The 18,033-nt window shown below is 45.7% G+C and overlaps 1 protein-coding gene across 15 annotated transcripts in view; it reads left to right on the forward strand.

Moving 5' to 3' along the window:
• LOC133411989 (SLIT-ROBO Rho GTPase-activating protein 3-like) overlaps positions 1-18,033 on the forward strand; it is a 42,106-nt gene that overhangs the window by 5,415 nt on the left and 18,658 nt on the right. For 10 of the 15 annotated variants that reach the window (XM_061694947.1, XM_061694929.1, XM_061694955.1 and 7 more), the window contains exons 3-13: positions 5,467-5,639; positions 8,025-8,114; positions 8,279-8,450; positions 8,738-8,900; positions 10,833-10,895; positions 10,974-11,099; positions 13,168-13,296; positions 13,369-13,590; positions 13,664-13,765; positions 13,943-14,056; positions 15,951-16,118. In XM_061694947.1, coding sequence (XP_061550931.1) covers positions 8,048-8,114; positions 8,279-8,450; positions 8,738-8,900; positions 10,833-10,895; positions 10,974-11,099; positions 13,168-13,296; positions 13,369-13,590; positions 13,664-13,765; positions 13,943-14,056; positions 15,951-16,118 — 1,326 coding nt within the window. In that variant the 5' untranslated portion in view covers positions 5,467-5,639; positions 8,025-8,047. Of the gene's footprint in view, positions 1-5,466; positions 5,640-5,908; positions 6,013-8,024; positions 8,115-8,278; positions 8,451-8,737; positions 8,901-10,832; positions 10,896-10,973; positions 11,100-13,167; positions 13,297-13,368; positions 13,591-13,663; positions 13,766-13,942; positions 14,057-15,950; positions 16,119-18,033 lie in introns of those variants that run through there. The other 5 variants (XM_061694970.1, XM_061695018.1, XM_061694962.1 and 2 more) reach the window with 4 other exon arrangements.

An 18,033-nucleotide genomic window follows, 5' to 3' on the forward strand; every position in this document is an offset into this window, starting at 1 on the left:
AATGATGTATTTCCACTTAAGCGTTTGATCCCCGACCAACAAAGAATTCTGGCTTCCACAGACTAGTCCTCTCACTTGAAGAAAGTACTCCTAAGCTAAACTGGTTCGCTGTATGAAAGACAGACTGTCCACAGAATCAATCACTCGATCAGACGCCGACCTCTCCGTCGTGGGCGAGACCGAAGAACTATCTAAGGACATGAGGGACGGCAGAAAGAGAAGAGGAAAGCAGAGAGCTTAGAACAGCCTCGAACTGAATGTGGGGACTTTGAATGTTGGGACTGTGACAGGAAAACCTTGAGAGTTGGTTGACATGATGATTAGGAGAAAGGTTGATATATTGTGTGTCCAGGAGACCAGGTGGAAAGGCAGTAAGGCTAGAAGTTTAGGGGTGGGGTTTCAATGATTTGACCATGGTGTAGTTGGGAAGAGAAATGGAGTCGGGGTTATTTTAAAATAAAAGTTGGCTAAGAATGTCTTGGAGGTGAAAAGAGTATCAGATTGAGTGATGAGGCTGAAACTTGAACTTGAGGGTGTTATGTGTGATGTGATTAGTGGCTACGCCCCACAGGTAGGACGTGACCTAGAGGTGAAAGAGAAATTCTGGAAGGAGCTAGACAAAGTGGTTCTGAGCATCCCAGACAGAGAGAGAGTCGTAATTGGTGCAGAATGTAATGGACATGTTGGTGAAGGAAACGGGTGATGAAGAAGTGATGGGTAAATTTGGCATCCAGGAAAGGAACTTGGAGGGACAGATGGTGGTAGACTTTGCAAAAAGGATGCAAATGGCTGTAGTGAACACTTTTTGCCAGAAGAGGCAGGAACATAGGGTGACCTACACGAGGGGCGGTAGAACCACGCAGGTGGATTACATCTTGTGCAGACGATGTCATCTGAAGGAGGTTACCGACTGTAAGGTAGTGGTAGGGGAGAGTGTGGCTCGACAGCATAGGATGGTGGTGTGTAAGATGACTCTGGTGGTGGGGAGGAAGATTAGGAAGACAAAGGCAGAGCAGAGAACCATGTGGTAGAAGCTGAGACAGGACGACTGTTGTGCAGCTTTTCGGGAAGAGGTGAGACAGGCTCTCGGTGGACGGGAGGAGCTTCCAGAAGACTGGACCACTGCACCCAAGGTGATCAGAGAGAGAGAGAGAGAGAGTACTTGGTGTATCTTCTGGCAGGAAAGGGGAGAAGGAGACTGGGTGGTGGAACCTCACAGTACAGGAAATCATACAAGGAAAAAGGTCAGCTAAGAAGAAGTGGCACAGTGGTGAGGCCAGCCATGATGTACGAATTAGAGACAGTGGCACTGAAGAGACAACAGGGAGCAGAGCTGGAGGTGGCGGAAATGAAGATGTTGAGGTTCTCTCTTGGAGTGAGCAGGTTGGATCAAATTAGAAATGAGCTCATCAGAGGGACGGCCGAGGTTCGATGTTTTGGAGACAAAGTTAGAGAGAGCAGACTTCGATGGTTCGGACACGTCCAGAAGAGAAATAGTGAGTATATTAGTAGAAGGATGATGAGAGAAGGTTGATGGATGTCGTGAGGGAAGACATGAGGGCACTTGGGGTTCGAGAGGAGGATGCAGGAGATAAGCTTACATGGAAAAGGATGACGCGCTGTGGCGACCCCGTACGGGACATGTCCAAAGGAAAAGAAGAAGAGTGGGTGAACTTACAAAATCAGTGAGGGATCACGTCATTATTTCCTTCACCGTATAATTTTGAGCTAAAACGAAAACCTCCAATTCACCATCTAGAGAAACTAGAATATAACGAGAAAAAAGTATTTAAGAAACAATGAAAATAATTTAGAAAATAGTCGGGAATTTGCCCTCTGAGAAGCATTTTCCCAAGTGTTTAATGAATCTATGTAATGCATGAGTAGTGAAATAAATGTACCTTTATACAACATTCAAATTGATTGAGATGTACCTGTAATGTGACCCAAACCCTGCTGCAAGTCATTGATGCTCCCCTAAGATTTTTAAGAAGTTGGTCTCAGTCTCAATATAACCCAAGTGAACTTAAAATGCTGTTTTTAAATTGTGTTTTCATTTATTCAGAAAAAAAACTCTGCAGTTACCTGGCCCTGTGTGAAAAAGTAATGGCCCTGTAGCATATACTGGGTTCGGATAAGAGCTTAAGTAATTTGAGGAAAGAAAAGTCGGGAGTTAGACGCCTGCGCGCGTAAATTCTTCTTGCCAGATTCCTCTTGGTGGTGGTGACTCACCCACACACAAAAGTGTAGTTGGGGACTTGGCAGAATAACAGCAGTCAGCGATTGTGGGTGCGGCAAAGAGGATTTGGCCGGGCCTAGCCCGTTTTGGCGCGCCGCCCTCACCTCGTGGCGCGGAGTGGGGCTTTTTGGCCGGGAGGCAGCGTCTTTGGCGGAGCAGGAAAACAAGAGCACGAGAAAACAAAACCTTTCGGTCTTTTGTACCCGAAAAAAAAGGGGAGTTGACCCAAAAGGCAAGAGCGGGAAGGACACACCACGCCTCTGTTATTGAATTTCACTCTCGAATTAAATAGATCTAAGAAATCAGTTCCCAGCTTTTGCGTTGTCTCACACACTATGGTTCATCCATGCAATGAGTGTTTCAACCTTATTTGGTGGCTAAGAACACTTAACTCGTTCCCCGCCAATGCCGTCCAAAGACGTCATTCAGAATTGGGCTATTCCCTGCCAATGCCGTCTGAAGACGTCAATGGCGTTTTCCAACGGGAACGCCTGGGGGAGGGTCTGGTGCAGTTTATGTGTGCTCGGCAAGCCTCTGGATAACTGCAATGAGGAATGACACCCTGTAGAGGCCAACAATGCCTTGAGATGAACGTCCCTCCCTCAGATTGAAGAAGAGTGAAAAAGAAGATCAGGGGCGGGGGTGCAGGAGACAATGAGAAAAGGCAAGTATAATGGTGGATAAGAGAGAAGACAAAATGAAAAAAATCTTTTGCTCCTCGAAATTTATTGCGTCAAGGCAAGAAACATATTCCTGTCAAGGCACGTGGGGGAATAAAGGATGACGTTCCGAGCAAACGCGCTCTTTCAAGCCTTGTTACATAAAAACATCATTTAGTCCCACTAGTTTACATTACAATGTAACATCTGTTGCCAGTAGTCATTAACATTTTCCATTTAAAGCTCATCCATCTTGCAGTAATTCAACACCGACGAGTCGAACGTCTTTTAGGATTGCGACGAAGAATAGTGTTTTTGTGTTTTTTTTTTTCCCCTTGCAAAACTTGTCATCAATAAAACGTATTCTCTAGTAATGGTACGTATTTTTTAAAACTTACAGGTTATGCATCCAGCAGGCGTTCGACTTCCCATTCCAGTATGAAAGCTTTTTTTTCTCCACATCCCACTGCAGAAATTTCAACAATGTATTTTTATATTAATCGTTATATTTTTTAAACTGCACAGGCAAGTAGCAGCGACCGGTTTCAAGGACAATAATAACCACACAAGATCCCATTCACCGCCAACAAAGAATAATTTCAATTTTCAATTTTTTAAACCTGGACTATTGATCAAATGGTAGAGGAGGAAAAAAGTGAAAGTGCGGGTGCCCCCTTGGTTCATGCAGTTTTGTCTAATGTACATTCTGTACATAGTTATACATGTAAAGCAATGGTTTTTCTTTCAAAAGTACTTACTCAGTGTTGTTTTATGTTCAAATGTGAAAAAAAACGTTGGTGTCAAAGTCATTGTTCTGCTTGATGTGTCCACTTTCACAAAAAGGCACCTTGTTCTTTTTTTTTGCCCCTCCACAAACAGATTTGGCTGAAAGTAGCCTACATTTGAAAGCTGTTTACTAAAGAACGGCGTAAGATAGACACAGACCTTTTTTCCCCGGTGACAGAAGAGAGTCTGATCTCGTGGTGGTGTGTGATGTTTACATAATCATAGTGCACAATATTCTGTGGGGCTTGAAAAATGAGTGAAATTGCTCGAAAATGCCTGGCAGTCTCGGGGTTCCCTGCTCAGGAAACGGCGGGCAGTGAATGAGTTAAAGACTCCAAGCTTTGCTCGTGCTCACCAAATAAAGACACAGAATCATGGAAAAAATCCTCAAGAACTTCCGCAAATCGCACACCTTTTTTTTTTTTCGCCGATGATGCAACATAATCCAGTTAAGAGGAAGGAAGCGTGTGAGTGAGAAGTTGATGACAGAAATTGTCCAGAGAGATTGATACGGGCCACCGCAAACGCCAGAGAACAACTCAAGAGCAGTTGAGTTGCGCGTGTGAGGCCAACAAAGCAACACTTGGATGCCCTGGCGGCTTTTTAGCCAGAGTAAACGTGTCGTCGGGATCTCACACTAAAGCGGCCACTGTTTACAACTTTTTTAAGCCATTCGTTTCCTCTCGTGAGTGATTACATGCACTTTATCATTATAGTATAACATGCTGTAGTATTGTCATCAACAATATTTTGCAACATGTGATATAATAGTTTGAGCATAATCAATTTGAGCCCAGCTATTATAAATAACTTTGTGTCAGTATTTTAAATGTCAGTCTTAGTGTACATGTTCTAAATGGAATCATTTTTGTTGCTTTGAAGCAGTAATTCTCAAAGTGGGGTACGGCTACCCTGAGTGGTGCGTGGGCTCCTCCTAGTGGTATGTGAAAGAATCACTGGCCAAGTACGCTTTAGTTTCTTTAACTTTTAAGTTCAATATACTGCAATTGCCTTCATTCTTTTATGACTGTTCATTTATTTAGGTAAAATTGGTTGTGACAGTCTTTCAATTGGATCATTAGTTAAATACACTTTGTATTTTTCCTATATTAAAGTGCAGTTTTTAAACGGTGCTTAATGTTGGCTTACGATAATATTAAACATATTTTTTGAGTATGGAAAGCGCTGACTTTTTTGTTGTTTTTTTGGTTGAATATTTAGGTTTAATGTTAGTGGTACTACTTGGAGAGCTAATTGATTGTTTTGGTGGTAGTTGGTTTCAAAGGTTTAGGGAAACACACATTTCAGCACTTTTCCCACTCAAATTGGTTAATTGAAAGCATTTTTAAAATTCATTTGCCTGTATTTCATAAAATACATTTATTGCAAATAAAATATAAATACTAATCAAATCAAAAGTAAAAAATACATAAAATATTAAAGAATTGGTTAATTAATTACAATTAATTCAAAATCATGAAAAACAAGGAGCATTATTTCAGGTTAAAATAAACTTTATAAACTATTTAGCATTTTACGCTTGTGCACAGTTGACAATTTCTTTATTCATACAGTTATTCTTTATTCGTGTACAAATGATCCTGCCCATCGGTGTCTTTTAAAAATGAAAATTTGGCACATTTCCCAATTTGGCAAGGGCCCACGTTGGGTGCTCAGCTCCAAGGTTGGCCACCACTTCACCTGCAATCAAGAACCGGGAGCAGCTGTGTCCAATGATGACCTCTAATCAGTGTGTGTGTGTGTGTGTGTTGACCCCCGAAGCTCTCCAAGGGAGCGTCCCACGTGTCAGTACGACGAAAGAGAAAGCAGAGCGAGCGTGTGAGTCAGACGAGTTCCACTCCACCCACGTCGGATGTGAGCGCGAGGCGAACGTTAAGCGGGCCGCCGCACTCTCACGACACGACACGACACGAGTCAGGCCTGCTCCTCATCAGGTAGGACGCACGCGCACACCCCCTTTGAAAAGTATCTGGCCCGATTGTACGTGTTGATCTCCGGCTTTTCACTGTGGCAGTCGCTTATTTTGCCGGCGAGGCAGTCGAGCGTGTTTGCTTGTCGGTTTTACTGGCGTCACGCGGCCGCCTATCGGCCGAAGGCTTCTTGACGGTCTCCCGGGGCCGAAGGGGCCCCGAGAGACTGCCGACGTCGGCCCATATCAACGACAGTGCGCGTGTGTCTTTGATCCCCCCGCGGGGGGCCCCGAGGGAGACGGCTGACGTCGGCCCATATCAACGGGACGACTGGAACCTCGGGATTTTGGAATCTCTCTAACGGGGCCACCTACTACATGTACATTGTACATTCCAAGTGGGTTTTGTTTACGTCGATTACTTTGCTGATCCTTCGTCCTCGTTTTTGTTTCCCTTCTTATTGGGGGCCTCCAGAGGGTCGAGAAAGGCCCCTGCCGTCAACTTGTTTCTGTGCTTAAAGTGGAAGCTTGTGTGAACGAGAGTTTCTTGGTTTCAGCTGTTGTTGTCATCGTGCGTGCGTGTTGCACTTTTTTACAGCAGGCTGCTTTATTTGAATGAAAGTCGTTGCATTTAAGCACAAGAGAATGTAGAAGAGCGTTGTGACTTTTCAAAATGGGGAAGTGTGCGTGTTGGTCATGCAAGAAAGCGGAACGCTTCCCCTTTTCAACACCCAAAAATCTTCCTTCGTATGGCCGAGCTCTCGTCTTTGAACATCCAGTGACGGCGCCGATGTTCTCGGAGTGCCGCCGTGCTTTTGGAGACCATCTGCAAGCGGCAGCGGTGGGCAAACGGCGTTCCGGCCCGTTCCGTTTATCATTTCCCCGGGTCCGAAACCGATATTGCAAGCCTTGAGTTTTGGCCCATACCGATATATCGGCAATAATCATACATACTTGACTTGTTTTGTAGTACGGAATGTTTGAAAAGCCTCGATCGAGCGATATTACTCAAACAGAGAACAATAAGCAGCAACAGTAGGGATGAGGAAAAACTGACCCCTTCGTTATTTACCAATGGGTTACATTTAACTTTCAAAATAATTGAATGGAATAAATATCCATCCATTTTCTGAGCCGCTTCTCCTCACTAGGGTCGCGGGCGTGCTGGCGCCTGGAGGAGGCGGGGCACACCCTGAACTGGTTGCCAGCCAATCGCAGGGCACACCCAAACAAACAACCATTGGCACTCACATTCACACCTACGGGCAATTTAGAGTCTTCAACGAATGCATGTTTTTGGGATGTGGGAGGAAACCGGACTGCCCGGAGAAAAGCCACGCAGGCACGGGGAGAACACGCAAACTCCACACAGGCGGGGCCGGGGATTGAACCCCGGTCCTCAGAACTGTGAGGCAGACGCTCTAACCAGTCGGCCGCCTGAAATAAATATTGTATTGGAAAATCCTGAAACCAAAACCATGAAAAAGAACCTCACTTATACTTTTTAAAGAGCAAAATAACAATTTAGTGATTTTTTTTTTGACAGTCAGTAGACAGTGGGAACAGCATTTGTTTTCTCCACGTGCAGCAATACATCCGGGGCATACAGAGAGTTTTAGTCGCTGTTCCTGCTGTGCACATCTTGACCTGAGGGGGCAGTGTGTGGCACGCAATGACTTGCGCACTTGCAGTAACTAAGAAAGAAGTCACCATGGAATATTGTTAATGTAACTCGTTTTTCTCAAGAATATATGCCCAAGAGTATTCTTATATTGCCTTTTTGGTATGTGGTTATTGAGTGTTTATGTGCCTTTGCTGTACCGTAGCCTTGAAGTGTTCTGCCTGTCACGAAACATCACTGGCAAAGATACATAAATCGCAGGAAATGACGACTAATTTCGGGAGCGACGATGTGAAATTGGATCCTTTCCCGCGGCGTACTTGATCTCTCTGGTGACACTGATGTGGTTTCGGACAGCGGCGCTCGTGAGCTCTCCAGACCTTTTCATATTACGTACAGGATGGTGACAACCTGCCGTCTTCTGTTCAAAAGGAAAAAAAACATCCTGGAAGATTTCTTGTTAATGTAATAGATAAAATCGCTTCTCTACAATGTCTTCATTAGTTTTGTGTACTCCATAAAAAGGAGTCATTTATTATAAAATAAAATAAAAAAAGTAAAAATAAGCAATTTCACACATTTTAAAATGTTTTAATTGGATCCAATTGTTAATTATAATTTGATGAAAAAAATCGGAGTGAATGATTTTAACAGTAAAATGAAGTTTCCCGTCTTTTACATACTTTTTCTTCTTCTTCTTCTTCTTTTTGAATGTCATCTGCTTATGAGCTGGCCCAATGGTCTGTTTTCCAACTGGGCAAAGTTTGAAATCCTCCATTTGTTCCACAGACGTCGACCCGCTTGGGGCAAGTATGGCTTCCCACGTGAAGTTCAGGAAGGACAAGGTCGGCGTGCTGGACTACGACACACAAATTAAGGGTAAAACCCCCCAAACCTTCCTTTTCCTTCCTGTTTGTGTTTAAAGCGTGTTTTTTTTTTTTTTTTGTAATATGTTCTGTGTATCGCGCGTGCGTCGGGAACATATCACCTTGACGACGGGGGCTGGACTGTAATATCGTTTGGTTCCTCTTGTGCCTCGTTAGAGGTTCGCTGTCAGCTGGTGGAGCAACTGAAAGTGATGGACGTGCAGCTGGAGCAGAAGAGCCAACATCTGCACGACTTTGCCGACTACCTGCGACGGCGAAGCGAGATCGAGAGCGAGTACTCGCGATCCCTGGAAAAACTGGCTGAAAGGTTCACAAACAGGATTAAGAGGTAGCTCGTCCGCGCCCCTTTTGTCACATTCTCACCCATGGACAATTTAAGAGGCTTCGGTATTTTGAAACTGAAACTAACATTAATTTCCAGTCATATCAATCCATTTTGGTAAATAACCAATTGCTTTTGGAACGCCCCTTTTCCATCGGCAAAATCGATACGCTGGCGGCGTATTCCTGGTTTCGACAGTAGAGGACAGCAATGCTACCGGACGTCAGTTTATGGATAGCGGACCCGAAGATAATCATCCAAAATATGTACTCTGTCCGTCCTTTTGGGAACAGGAAGGAAGCGAGCGGTCACTCTGTGGCCCAGATGTGGTTGGCGCTGCTGTCGCACACGCGCCGGGAGAGTAAAGACCACAACCAGCTGAGCGACGACTGCTCCGCTTTCCTCATCCGGCCGCTCTACCGTTGCCTGGAGTACACCCAAAGACTGGCCAAGAAGGTGCGTGCGGAATGCTCGAAAAACAGTTCAGGGAAGCGGCGTCACAGATTAGATTGATTTGGAATACTGCAACAGCAAAGTCAAAATAAAACCGACAAACTCCCCCCAAACAAGGGAACCTTATCGCAATCATTTTGGCTTTGTTTCCGAGCGTGCTTGTTTCCTTTTATGTTAAACTCGCAATATGGAACTTTTTGTGTGCAAAATAAATGCATACATTTTCATGCAAGCCACTATTAGAGATGGCACAATGCTGGTTAAGCCTGTCAGCCCCACTCCCACTCCCACTCACATCTTGCCCTGTTCTTCAGTGTTTGAGTCTATTCCCGCCAAACATGACGTAGCGGAAATGATGCATTTTCCCGAGCCCCCTTCGGTCCAAAACTCACTCAACGTATTGTTTTTCATTTCTGCAGCAGAAAATAATCATGGAATAATGACTGTGGAAATGAAAAAAAGATGATCCTAATTGCCACTAAGGAGGACCCCTTAGCTGCCCAACAAGGTGCCTGACATAAAACAAAAAATGTCCAAGCAGCACATGCACAAAACGTAGAAATAATGGTGACTTGACACCAACTGCCAACATCACATACAAGCTGTCAGTTTGTGGGCGCCACGGAGGGGATCGTTTTGCTTCCCCTTCTTTGCATTTACAAATACACGCTTTACACTGTGGAAAAGCATTCTTTTAAACATTCATTTTATTTTGGGGTGCGTTAACCCCCCTGGCCTGACGCTGCCTGTGATGTTGTCAGCGAAATATTAGTGTCATGATATTTCAGCATCCAGGCAGCGCAATGAAAACAAAACGCGTTGCGCTGGCATCGACGGTTCACGATTCCGCGTTGGCTGGCGACCGGTCCGGCCAAACATTGTACTCGAGTAAGAGTAATTGTTACTTTTGAATATGACTCAAGTAAAAAGTAGTCCAAATATTTACTTGAGTAAGAAAGTACTCGGTGAAAAAACTACTGAGGAACTGTAAACTCTAAAAAGAAAAAATGTATATTTTTTTTAAAATCGACGCATGAATGTCAAATAACTTACTGATTGTGCGCGTGTGTGTGTGTGTGTGTGTGTGCGTGCCAGAGCGAGTGCAGCATGGCACGTGAACAAGCGTATTTTACAGTGACTTATGACCATAAAATCGGGCTGATGTTGCCATAGCCACTGCCAAAACAACAATAGAAACATCTGCTACTTACCGCAAGGTGTTTTCTCAAGTTAGAAGTGGGCTGAAATGTCATCGTTTGGCCAGACAAGACTAAAAGTTGTTGTTTTTCAGTCTGGAAAGTAAAAGCGCGTGGCTCTTTTGGTCCCCAAAATGACGCATTGTGATTGGCTCATGAAGGCTTCGTGCGCCATCATGTGACTGCCTTGGAGTCAAATGCCGCGCAACGGCGCCCAATGCCAAAATCCAAGATGAAGTCTAAAACATTGAGTGCGCACGCAATGATGGATAAATAAAAGTAGCGAGCGGCATGTCAATCATTGTCACAGAGTAAAAGTATTGATTCTTCTTAACATAAATGCATAACATAAATACCTCTGGGGACCAGTCTGTTGTTTGGCTGCAGCCCGCCTCACGCCCGACCGTTCTGCAGTATGTAGTGACGCGCTGGACGTCTGCTGCGTTGGGGTTGGCTGCAAAACATTGTTCCCAGCCATTTGAACATTTATTCCATAGCCTTGAGGAGGCTACTAGTGTGTGACACAGGTCCCTGGTGGTGTTGCTACTGCAGCACAGTAGTTTACTAGGAAGGTTTGATTATGTACTAATTGGCCAAATGTGGCACTAGTAGTGGGGAAAAAAAGTGCGCTAAATTGTTTTACGAGTGAGGACAAAGGGCGTACTAGTTCTTGGAGAATTCAGTGCAGTCGTTGGATATGGAGTAACTGCTGTGGCGTGCGTATCCGCTTGGCTTCCAGAGTAAAGACATCTGCACGCAGCTTCAGGACGGCCTGCTCAAGGTGACCGCGGCGCTTCAGACCGTACGTGAGAAACCGAAACGCTTCGTATTTGCTGAGCCCGGCGAGGAGCGCGACGACACCCGTGTCTCTCTGGTGCAGGCGTGGCGAACCTATTCCCACTACCACGCCGACTACCTGTGCGCAGATTCCAAGTTAAAGGAGGCCGAGAAACAGGAGGAAAAGCAGAAGCAACACGGCAAGAAAATGGAGAGGCTCATTGAGAAGGTAAACGCCTCCCAACCTCCACTCAACCCTCGTTTGTCGTCTTTCGCAGCCGCGCACATTTTCAAGCCGTTGTTTTTTTACAGTTTATACAGGTCCCAAATGAGAATTGTGCGACTTCAGTGTAGTACCGTATTGTGCTCCAAGATTCCAGATTCTGAAGCGGTCAATTATGTCGCAGCGGGCAGCCAATCCTATTGCAGTGGGTCGCTTTTCATTCAAATGGGATTCATAACAATGATTGAGACCGCTCTCTCTCGTCTCCTTCTTTCGGGAAGCGTACAGGAGGAGGAGGAGATAGCAGTGGAAAAAAGGTCACTTTCAACCAATCGCACAAGCTGAAATAAAGGTCTCTCACGCAACCAATTTGGTCGCCGCCTCGGGCCCTGTTCAATACGCCGCAGCGGTCGCCTTCCCCAGCGAAATAGAAATGGTTCCATTGCATCCATACGGCTCATGGGACAGCTAGGCTAACAGCAAGCCTCCAACATCCATGACCCCGTTTTTTTTTTTGAACTACATAACTTTGTGGATCTCTCGGTGAATCCACAATGCGTACATGCGCGGTAAGTCAAAGTGGCGGCGGAAATAAAAGGTGCTTGACAGAATAATAAAATAAAATAAAATATATATATATATATATATTATATTATATATTATAATTTATATATATATAAATTGCACAACTATATACCAGGGGTCGTTCGGCACCTGGCCAACAGCTAATTGAAACATGATGTGGTGAAGAGAATATTGCCTGCATTTGCCATGCTGGTGAATCAAAATTGCCTGCGTCAAAACTCAAGAGGTCTTCCTGATTAAAGTGAGCGCACTCATTCTGCTGTGTGTGAACCGTGTTAATGGTTTACCCCCCCCCCCCCCCCCCCCCCCCCCCCGCTTCATTTGCCATCCAGACGATGCTGGCTATAAGCAGTCAGGCTCACGGGCTTTGCGGGCCGCGGGGAGCGGCACATCGGGGAAGACGAGACTGCCGAATTGCCGCCGAATTGCCGCCGAATTCAAGCGCGCGCATTTATCACTGCGACGTACGTTTGACGTGTCGATTATCAACGTGTCCAGCAAATCTCATTCTTGCATTGTCGTGAGCTGGCTCGAAGCGAGGCGTAACGAGCTCGTCATTTGGGGGCCCACGCAAACCTAGTCATGTGCCCCCCTGATGTAAATTAGACCACTTTGTTCTGCTTTTGAAATGTGTTACAATGATCTGACCGCTAAAGTTAGCCTACTGATATTTTCCAGGAAAGATATAAAATGTCTGTCAACTAAAAAGTTAGAATTTTAGAAACTTTTCTATAAAGTCCTTAAGATCCGTCTTGAAAATGATCAAATAACAAATACATCACCGCAACACTTTGACTTGAAGTGATTCACCCTTCCTCGATGTGCCGGCTCAGCAACTCCGTACCCCAGTTGACGAACATGCATGTGATATGGTGTTCGTTCACTAATAAGTTCGATATACACACTATAGACTTTAATTACTTGTGCCGGGACCAAGGTTAGAGTAACATATCAACGCACAGGTTCTTACAGGTGTTTAGACACTAAAAAAAGAATCCCACCGCACTGCTCGACAGTAACACCGCCTCGCTCATTTTCCAACTTCCTGTGCTTGCCTTTTCTGTCCTCTCATCTTGTTCTCTCGCTTAGTTATTGCATGTCCTCACCGGGTGGCAAGGGTAAAACTATACAGCAGACCGCCGCTATTTGCGGGGATAGGGACCAGTTTAGATGTGATTATCAAACATCCGCAGATAATTGTTGGCCATCATAATCACATTGAGAGGGACCCAAAGAATTCTTGAATAAGTGGGGATAAACCACCTATGTGTTTTCGGTATTGCCCCCCCCCCCCCCTCAAAAGAAACTAAAAGAAAAATCAATCTGCAAATGGGTATATACAGGGTTCCACTGTATACGTGAAAAGTTTGGCTGTGCTCTTTATCTCACATGTAAGCCTGGAATGCGTTGCCCGCCATGAAGAGGGGTTGACTGTACCTGGAGGTCGACAAGTGCGTGAAAGTGATTTGTTTGTTTGTTGTGCTTGTAGCGGCAAGGAAAGGCTCAAGATATTTACTTGAAGTGCAGCAAGGCCAGAAATGATTATCTGCTCAACTTGGCTGCCGCCAACGCTTCCATGAACAAGTACTACCTCCGGGACATCTCCACCCTCATGGATGTGAGTCTGCACTGTCAACGTCTGTGACAATGTGCCGGTGGTTTTTTTGACGTGCCGCCGCCTCCCCCCCAGTGTGCGGACGTGGGCTACCACCTGTCTCTGGGCCGAGCGATGCGAGCCTATCTGTCCGGTCGGCGCCAGGTCCAGCAGAACTTGAGCTTTGGCCTGCAGCTTCTCCAGGACTCGGTGTCCGGGCTGGACCAGGGCCGGGACCGAGACTGCCTCCTGCAGGACCACTGCGTCGCCTTTTGTTTGCCCCTTGGCTTCCCCTACCAGCCTCACGATGGAGACCAGGTGGGTGTCCCGCCTTTTGCCTGGTCTCTGGGTTCTTCCTGATTTCTTCTTCATCATTTGTTTGGCTTTGTAGCTTTCTGAGATTAGCGCAGAGAGCCAGATGAGGTGTGAGCTGGAGACCAGATTCAAACAGATCCAGACCAGGCTGAGAGCGGTGGCGGAGGAAACGCAGGAGGTACTGCGGCGCGCTGTCTGGCCGCTCCAGGCGGGCGTCGTCGTCTTTCCCTTTGGGCCCAACCCTCCTTCATATCCCCCCCATCCCCAACAGTCCTACTTTGTCCAAGTCTTCCCTAACCAAAGTTCCTCTTTGGTCTTCGTCTTTGCCTCTACCTTTTCCAACATCCTTCTCCAGATAGAATACATCCACTGTCCCTCCTCTGCACACGTCCAAACCAACCGCCTCAACCCGGCCTCTCCAACCTTTCAAGTCTGCGCTCTTCCTCTGATGAGCTCGTCCCTGATCCTGGTGACTCCCAAAGAGAATATCACCGTCCTACCCGTTTTCCATCTTCTGCTCATTGCTAATGTCTCCAAACCGTACAACAGGGCTGGTCTCACTTATTTCCTCTACTACCTTTGTGCTATACTAGCTTTTTCCTACTAAGTTCCCCCTCTACTAGTTTTGTGCAACACCAAGTTTATCATAGACTAGCTTTATCGTGGTGTTGTCTTCTAGTTTTTTCTTCTACCAGCTTGTTTCCGGTGTCCTTTACGAGCTCTGTCCTCCACAATTTTAACCTCTACTAGTTTTGTCCACTTCTAACTTGATCTTCTGCTAGCTTCTTCCTTGTGTCCTATAACCAGCTTTTTCCTCCTCGAATGTTATGGTGTCCAACTGATTTTCACGAAGGGCCACATCAGCATAATGGTTGCTCTCAAAGGGACAGATTCATTTCACTAAATCTAACCAATGTGCCGCACATTGAGTCTTTGGATATGTGGATACGTGTTTGATGCTGCACAAACAGAATGTTGTACGTTATCACATTTACTAATCCATAAAAAGAGAGTAGTATTTGGAAAAAGCGGGTTGCTAAAGAATCAGGATGCAGTATTTCAAAAGATGGTCACTTTTTTTGAACGGCGGTGAGAGCCACAAACGTGCATACGGAGACCGCCCGGGTACAGTACATTATACAGGGTACATACATTATTTGCATATGCTGGCCACTCATGCCAGAGTAGCATCTGCTCCATTTGCAAACTGATTGAGGAGTATCTGTAACATTTGCACAACCAACATTGTCCCAGATGATCGCACTACTCGTCACTTTAAACCGCATCCACTCCTTGAAGTCTCGGCGCCCTTTGCACAATGGTCATTGCACCGGACTATTGCAATATTAGTCGTTCGAACTGCTCTAAGTGCTAGAGGACTCTGCATCTTTTTGCACAATTGTTTTTTGTCAATGTCTTGATGTCCCCAAAGTGTTCTGTAAATTGACTGTCTGTTGTACTAGAGCGGCTCCAACTACCGGAGACATATTCCTTGTGTGTTTTGGACATACTTGGCAAATAAAGATGATTCTGATTCTGATAAATATATTTAAGTCTTTTTGTAAAACATTTATTTTTAAATGTTTTGAATGGTTCAGGCGGAAGCCGGAAACATATGTCTCTACATTAACTGTAACACCGCAGTGGTTAGAGAACGTACAGTGGCTGAAATGAGTATTTAACACATCATCATTTTTCTCACGAAATATATTTCCAAAGGTGCCATTGACACCAGATGTTGGGAACAACCCAAGTAACCCATACATACGAAGACAGTAGAACAAATCAGAAATTGAGTTGTGTGTAATAATGTGAAATGACACAGGCCTCTACTAGCTCCGTCTTCCACGGGCTCGTTCCCAGTCTCCTTCGCTCATCTTTTCCCTTGCAGAGTTTAGTCCTCTACTGGTTCCGTCTTCCATGGGCTCGTTCCCAGTCTCCTTCGCTAGCCTTTTCCCTCGCCGAGTGCAGTCCTACTAGCTCAGTCTTCCACAGGCTCGTTCCCAGTCTCCTTCGCTAGTCTTTTCCCTCGCAGAGTTTAGTCCTCTACTGGTTCCGTCTTCCACGGGCTCGTTCCCAGTCTCCTTCGCTAGCCTTTTTCCTCCTAGTTCTGTTCTCTACTAGCTTTGTCCCAGTGAGTCTACTAGTTTTGTTTCTGTCTGTTCTGTCCATCTGACGAGCACATTCTTTATCCTGTCCATTCTGGCGACTCCCAAAGAGAGTCGTGCTCATAGTTACCATCTCCAAACATTCAGCATGCCCCCCAGTCTCACTACTCACCTTTAAACCTTCCCATTCCCTTCTTTCACTCTGTGAAATTGGACCCCACGTATCTAAATGCGGCTTTCGTCCACCTGCTGCAGGCGAACAGGAGCATGTCAGCAGCCTTGTCTTCTTTCCTTGAAACATTGGCCGACGTGGACTCTGAGCCGAACGACAGCCAGGAAGACGGCGCTGAGACCCCGCTAACCCGGCCCAACGTGGCCCGCCGCAGAGCTAACCAGCAAGAAATGGAGAACCTCTACCTCACTGTGAGTTTTTTTTGTAAGTGATAGACCGCAATGACATCCTGTGTGCCGTAAGGAGAGAGGCAAGGGTTTTGATGTTTCCTCCTCCTCCTCTTCTTATTTTCAACTGAATACAAGTTGTACACCTTCCTCTCCCACTCTCAACTCGGTAGCAACAATAATAAATAAACTAGAGAATGAAATTGTGTGTGTCACTAAAGAGCTGACACTGAATGGAAATACTGGGGAATTGATCAATGGAATTAAAAGTTCAATGTGAGAAAAATGTTTATGATCGGAACATTGTTTGTTTAAAATTTCTTAATATATTTTGGGAATTTAATCATGGAAGATGTGGGAATTTGGGGGATGCGAAAGCTAGTCGTGAAGATGTGTGAATGGGCTGAAGATTTTGATGCTGAAAAGTTTTGAATTTGTCAATGTCGCAGGTTTAGTTTTGGAATGAGAAAAAAGATGACTATTCCCAAGGCAGATGAAAGGGATGGCGAAAATATTTACAGTGCAAGACAAAGTTTGAACCGAATATTTACAGTGCTGCTTTAGTAAAACTTACATGGGCAGCTACTCAACCATGATGCTACTAGGCCAAGCCAACCTCACTGACTGACCACGTGGTGCTTAAATACCATTTAGCCCCTCCCCCCCGGGACATACCAAATCACAACTTAGAGGGTTCTAAGCAATAACTGAGGCAGAAAATACACAAGGCAAACTGAGGCAGAAGGCGGAGGTGAGCGTGTATGCAACATGGACGTGTGGGTGCAGAGTGCGCACTCTTGGACGCCAACACGCGGGGAAGGGCAAAGAGACCGGTCAGCGGGGGAACAATTTGTGTGCGCGCACGAGTGCCAGTTTGCGGGGCTTAACCGGAGGAGCTTGAGGACATGGCGCCCGATCCCGGCAGGTCGACGGAGAGAGAGAGACGACGAGGAATATGGGAAAATAGTTCCCAAGATTGCGTGAGTCAGCTGAACATTGTCAAGATGGAATTGTTTCAATAATTGAATCGATCAAAATAATAATCGAATCTTCATGTCAATTGTCGGCCAAGTGGAAAACATTATGCCCAGGGGCCTCGTGTACAACAGGTGCGTACGCACAAAAACGTGGCGTGCGTTCTTTTTCACGGCAAAGTTCAGATGCATCAGAGTGAAATGTGCGGTGGGTGCCTCACGCCAACCGCATGCCTGGCGGACGCACGTTTCTGACACTTCGAGGCGATTCTGGGAAACTCTTATCATAAATCTGCACATCGGGGACGCGTGAATATTTGGCACCGATGAACAATTCGTGCAAAAGAGGCCAGGACTCAGAATTCGTTTGTTAACCAGCGGCTGCAATGAACCACTGATATTTGTGAGGACGGCCATTACTTGAGCAAGGCGATCATTTCCGCTGCCCAGCGGTCCTCCGCTTCACGTCCACCTTCATGTCTGACCACGTCCTTTTTACGTCAGCGCGTGCGCGCTGTTCTGACCTCGCCGCACACACGTTGTCCCATTCGCTTGTTGTTAACGCCGGCGGTCGGCGTGCCAAAGAGGATTTTCTTGCGCGCCGCAACTTCACATTCGGAAAACTTTTTTTTTTTTTTTCCTTCATTACCTTGCTCATTTCCTTTTTTTCTGATCATGCAGAGATTGGGATCGCAGGTGCGGGATTCATTGAAATATGATTTACATATTTAAATGGCGGAGGGGTCGGCTACTCCGGCACGTGCGCTCAATTCTACGTTGATTGGCATGTACGAAGGAAATGTGCTTGGATTGCTGCGTACGTGCAGATTCCTACATCTGGATAGTTTTGAGAGTACGCCGTGTTTGTCTGTGTACATGAGGCCCCAGAATATTTTGCCGGTGAAATGGTTCCATTCAGTTGACAAAATGAACCTTGTAGAAGGCACTTGTTTTTCTTGGTGCAG

The sequence above is a fragment of the Phycodurus eques genome, chromosome 1, assembly GCF_024500275.1.
Source record: "Phycodurus eques isolate BA_2022a chromosome 1, UOR_Pequ_1.1, whole genome shotgun sequence".
NCBI classification, from domain to species: Eukaryota; Metazoa; Chordata; class Actinopteri; order Syngnathiformes; family Syngnathidae; genus Phycodurus; species Phycodurus eques.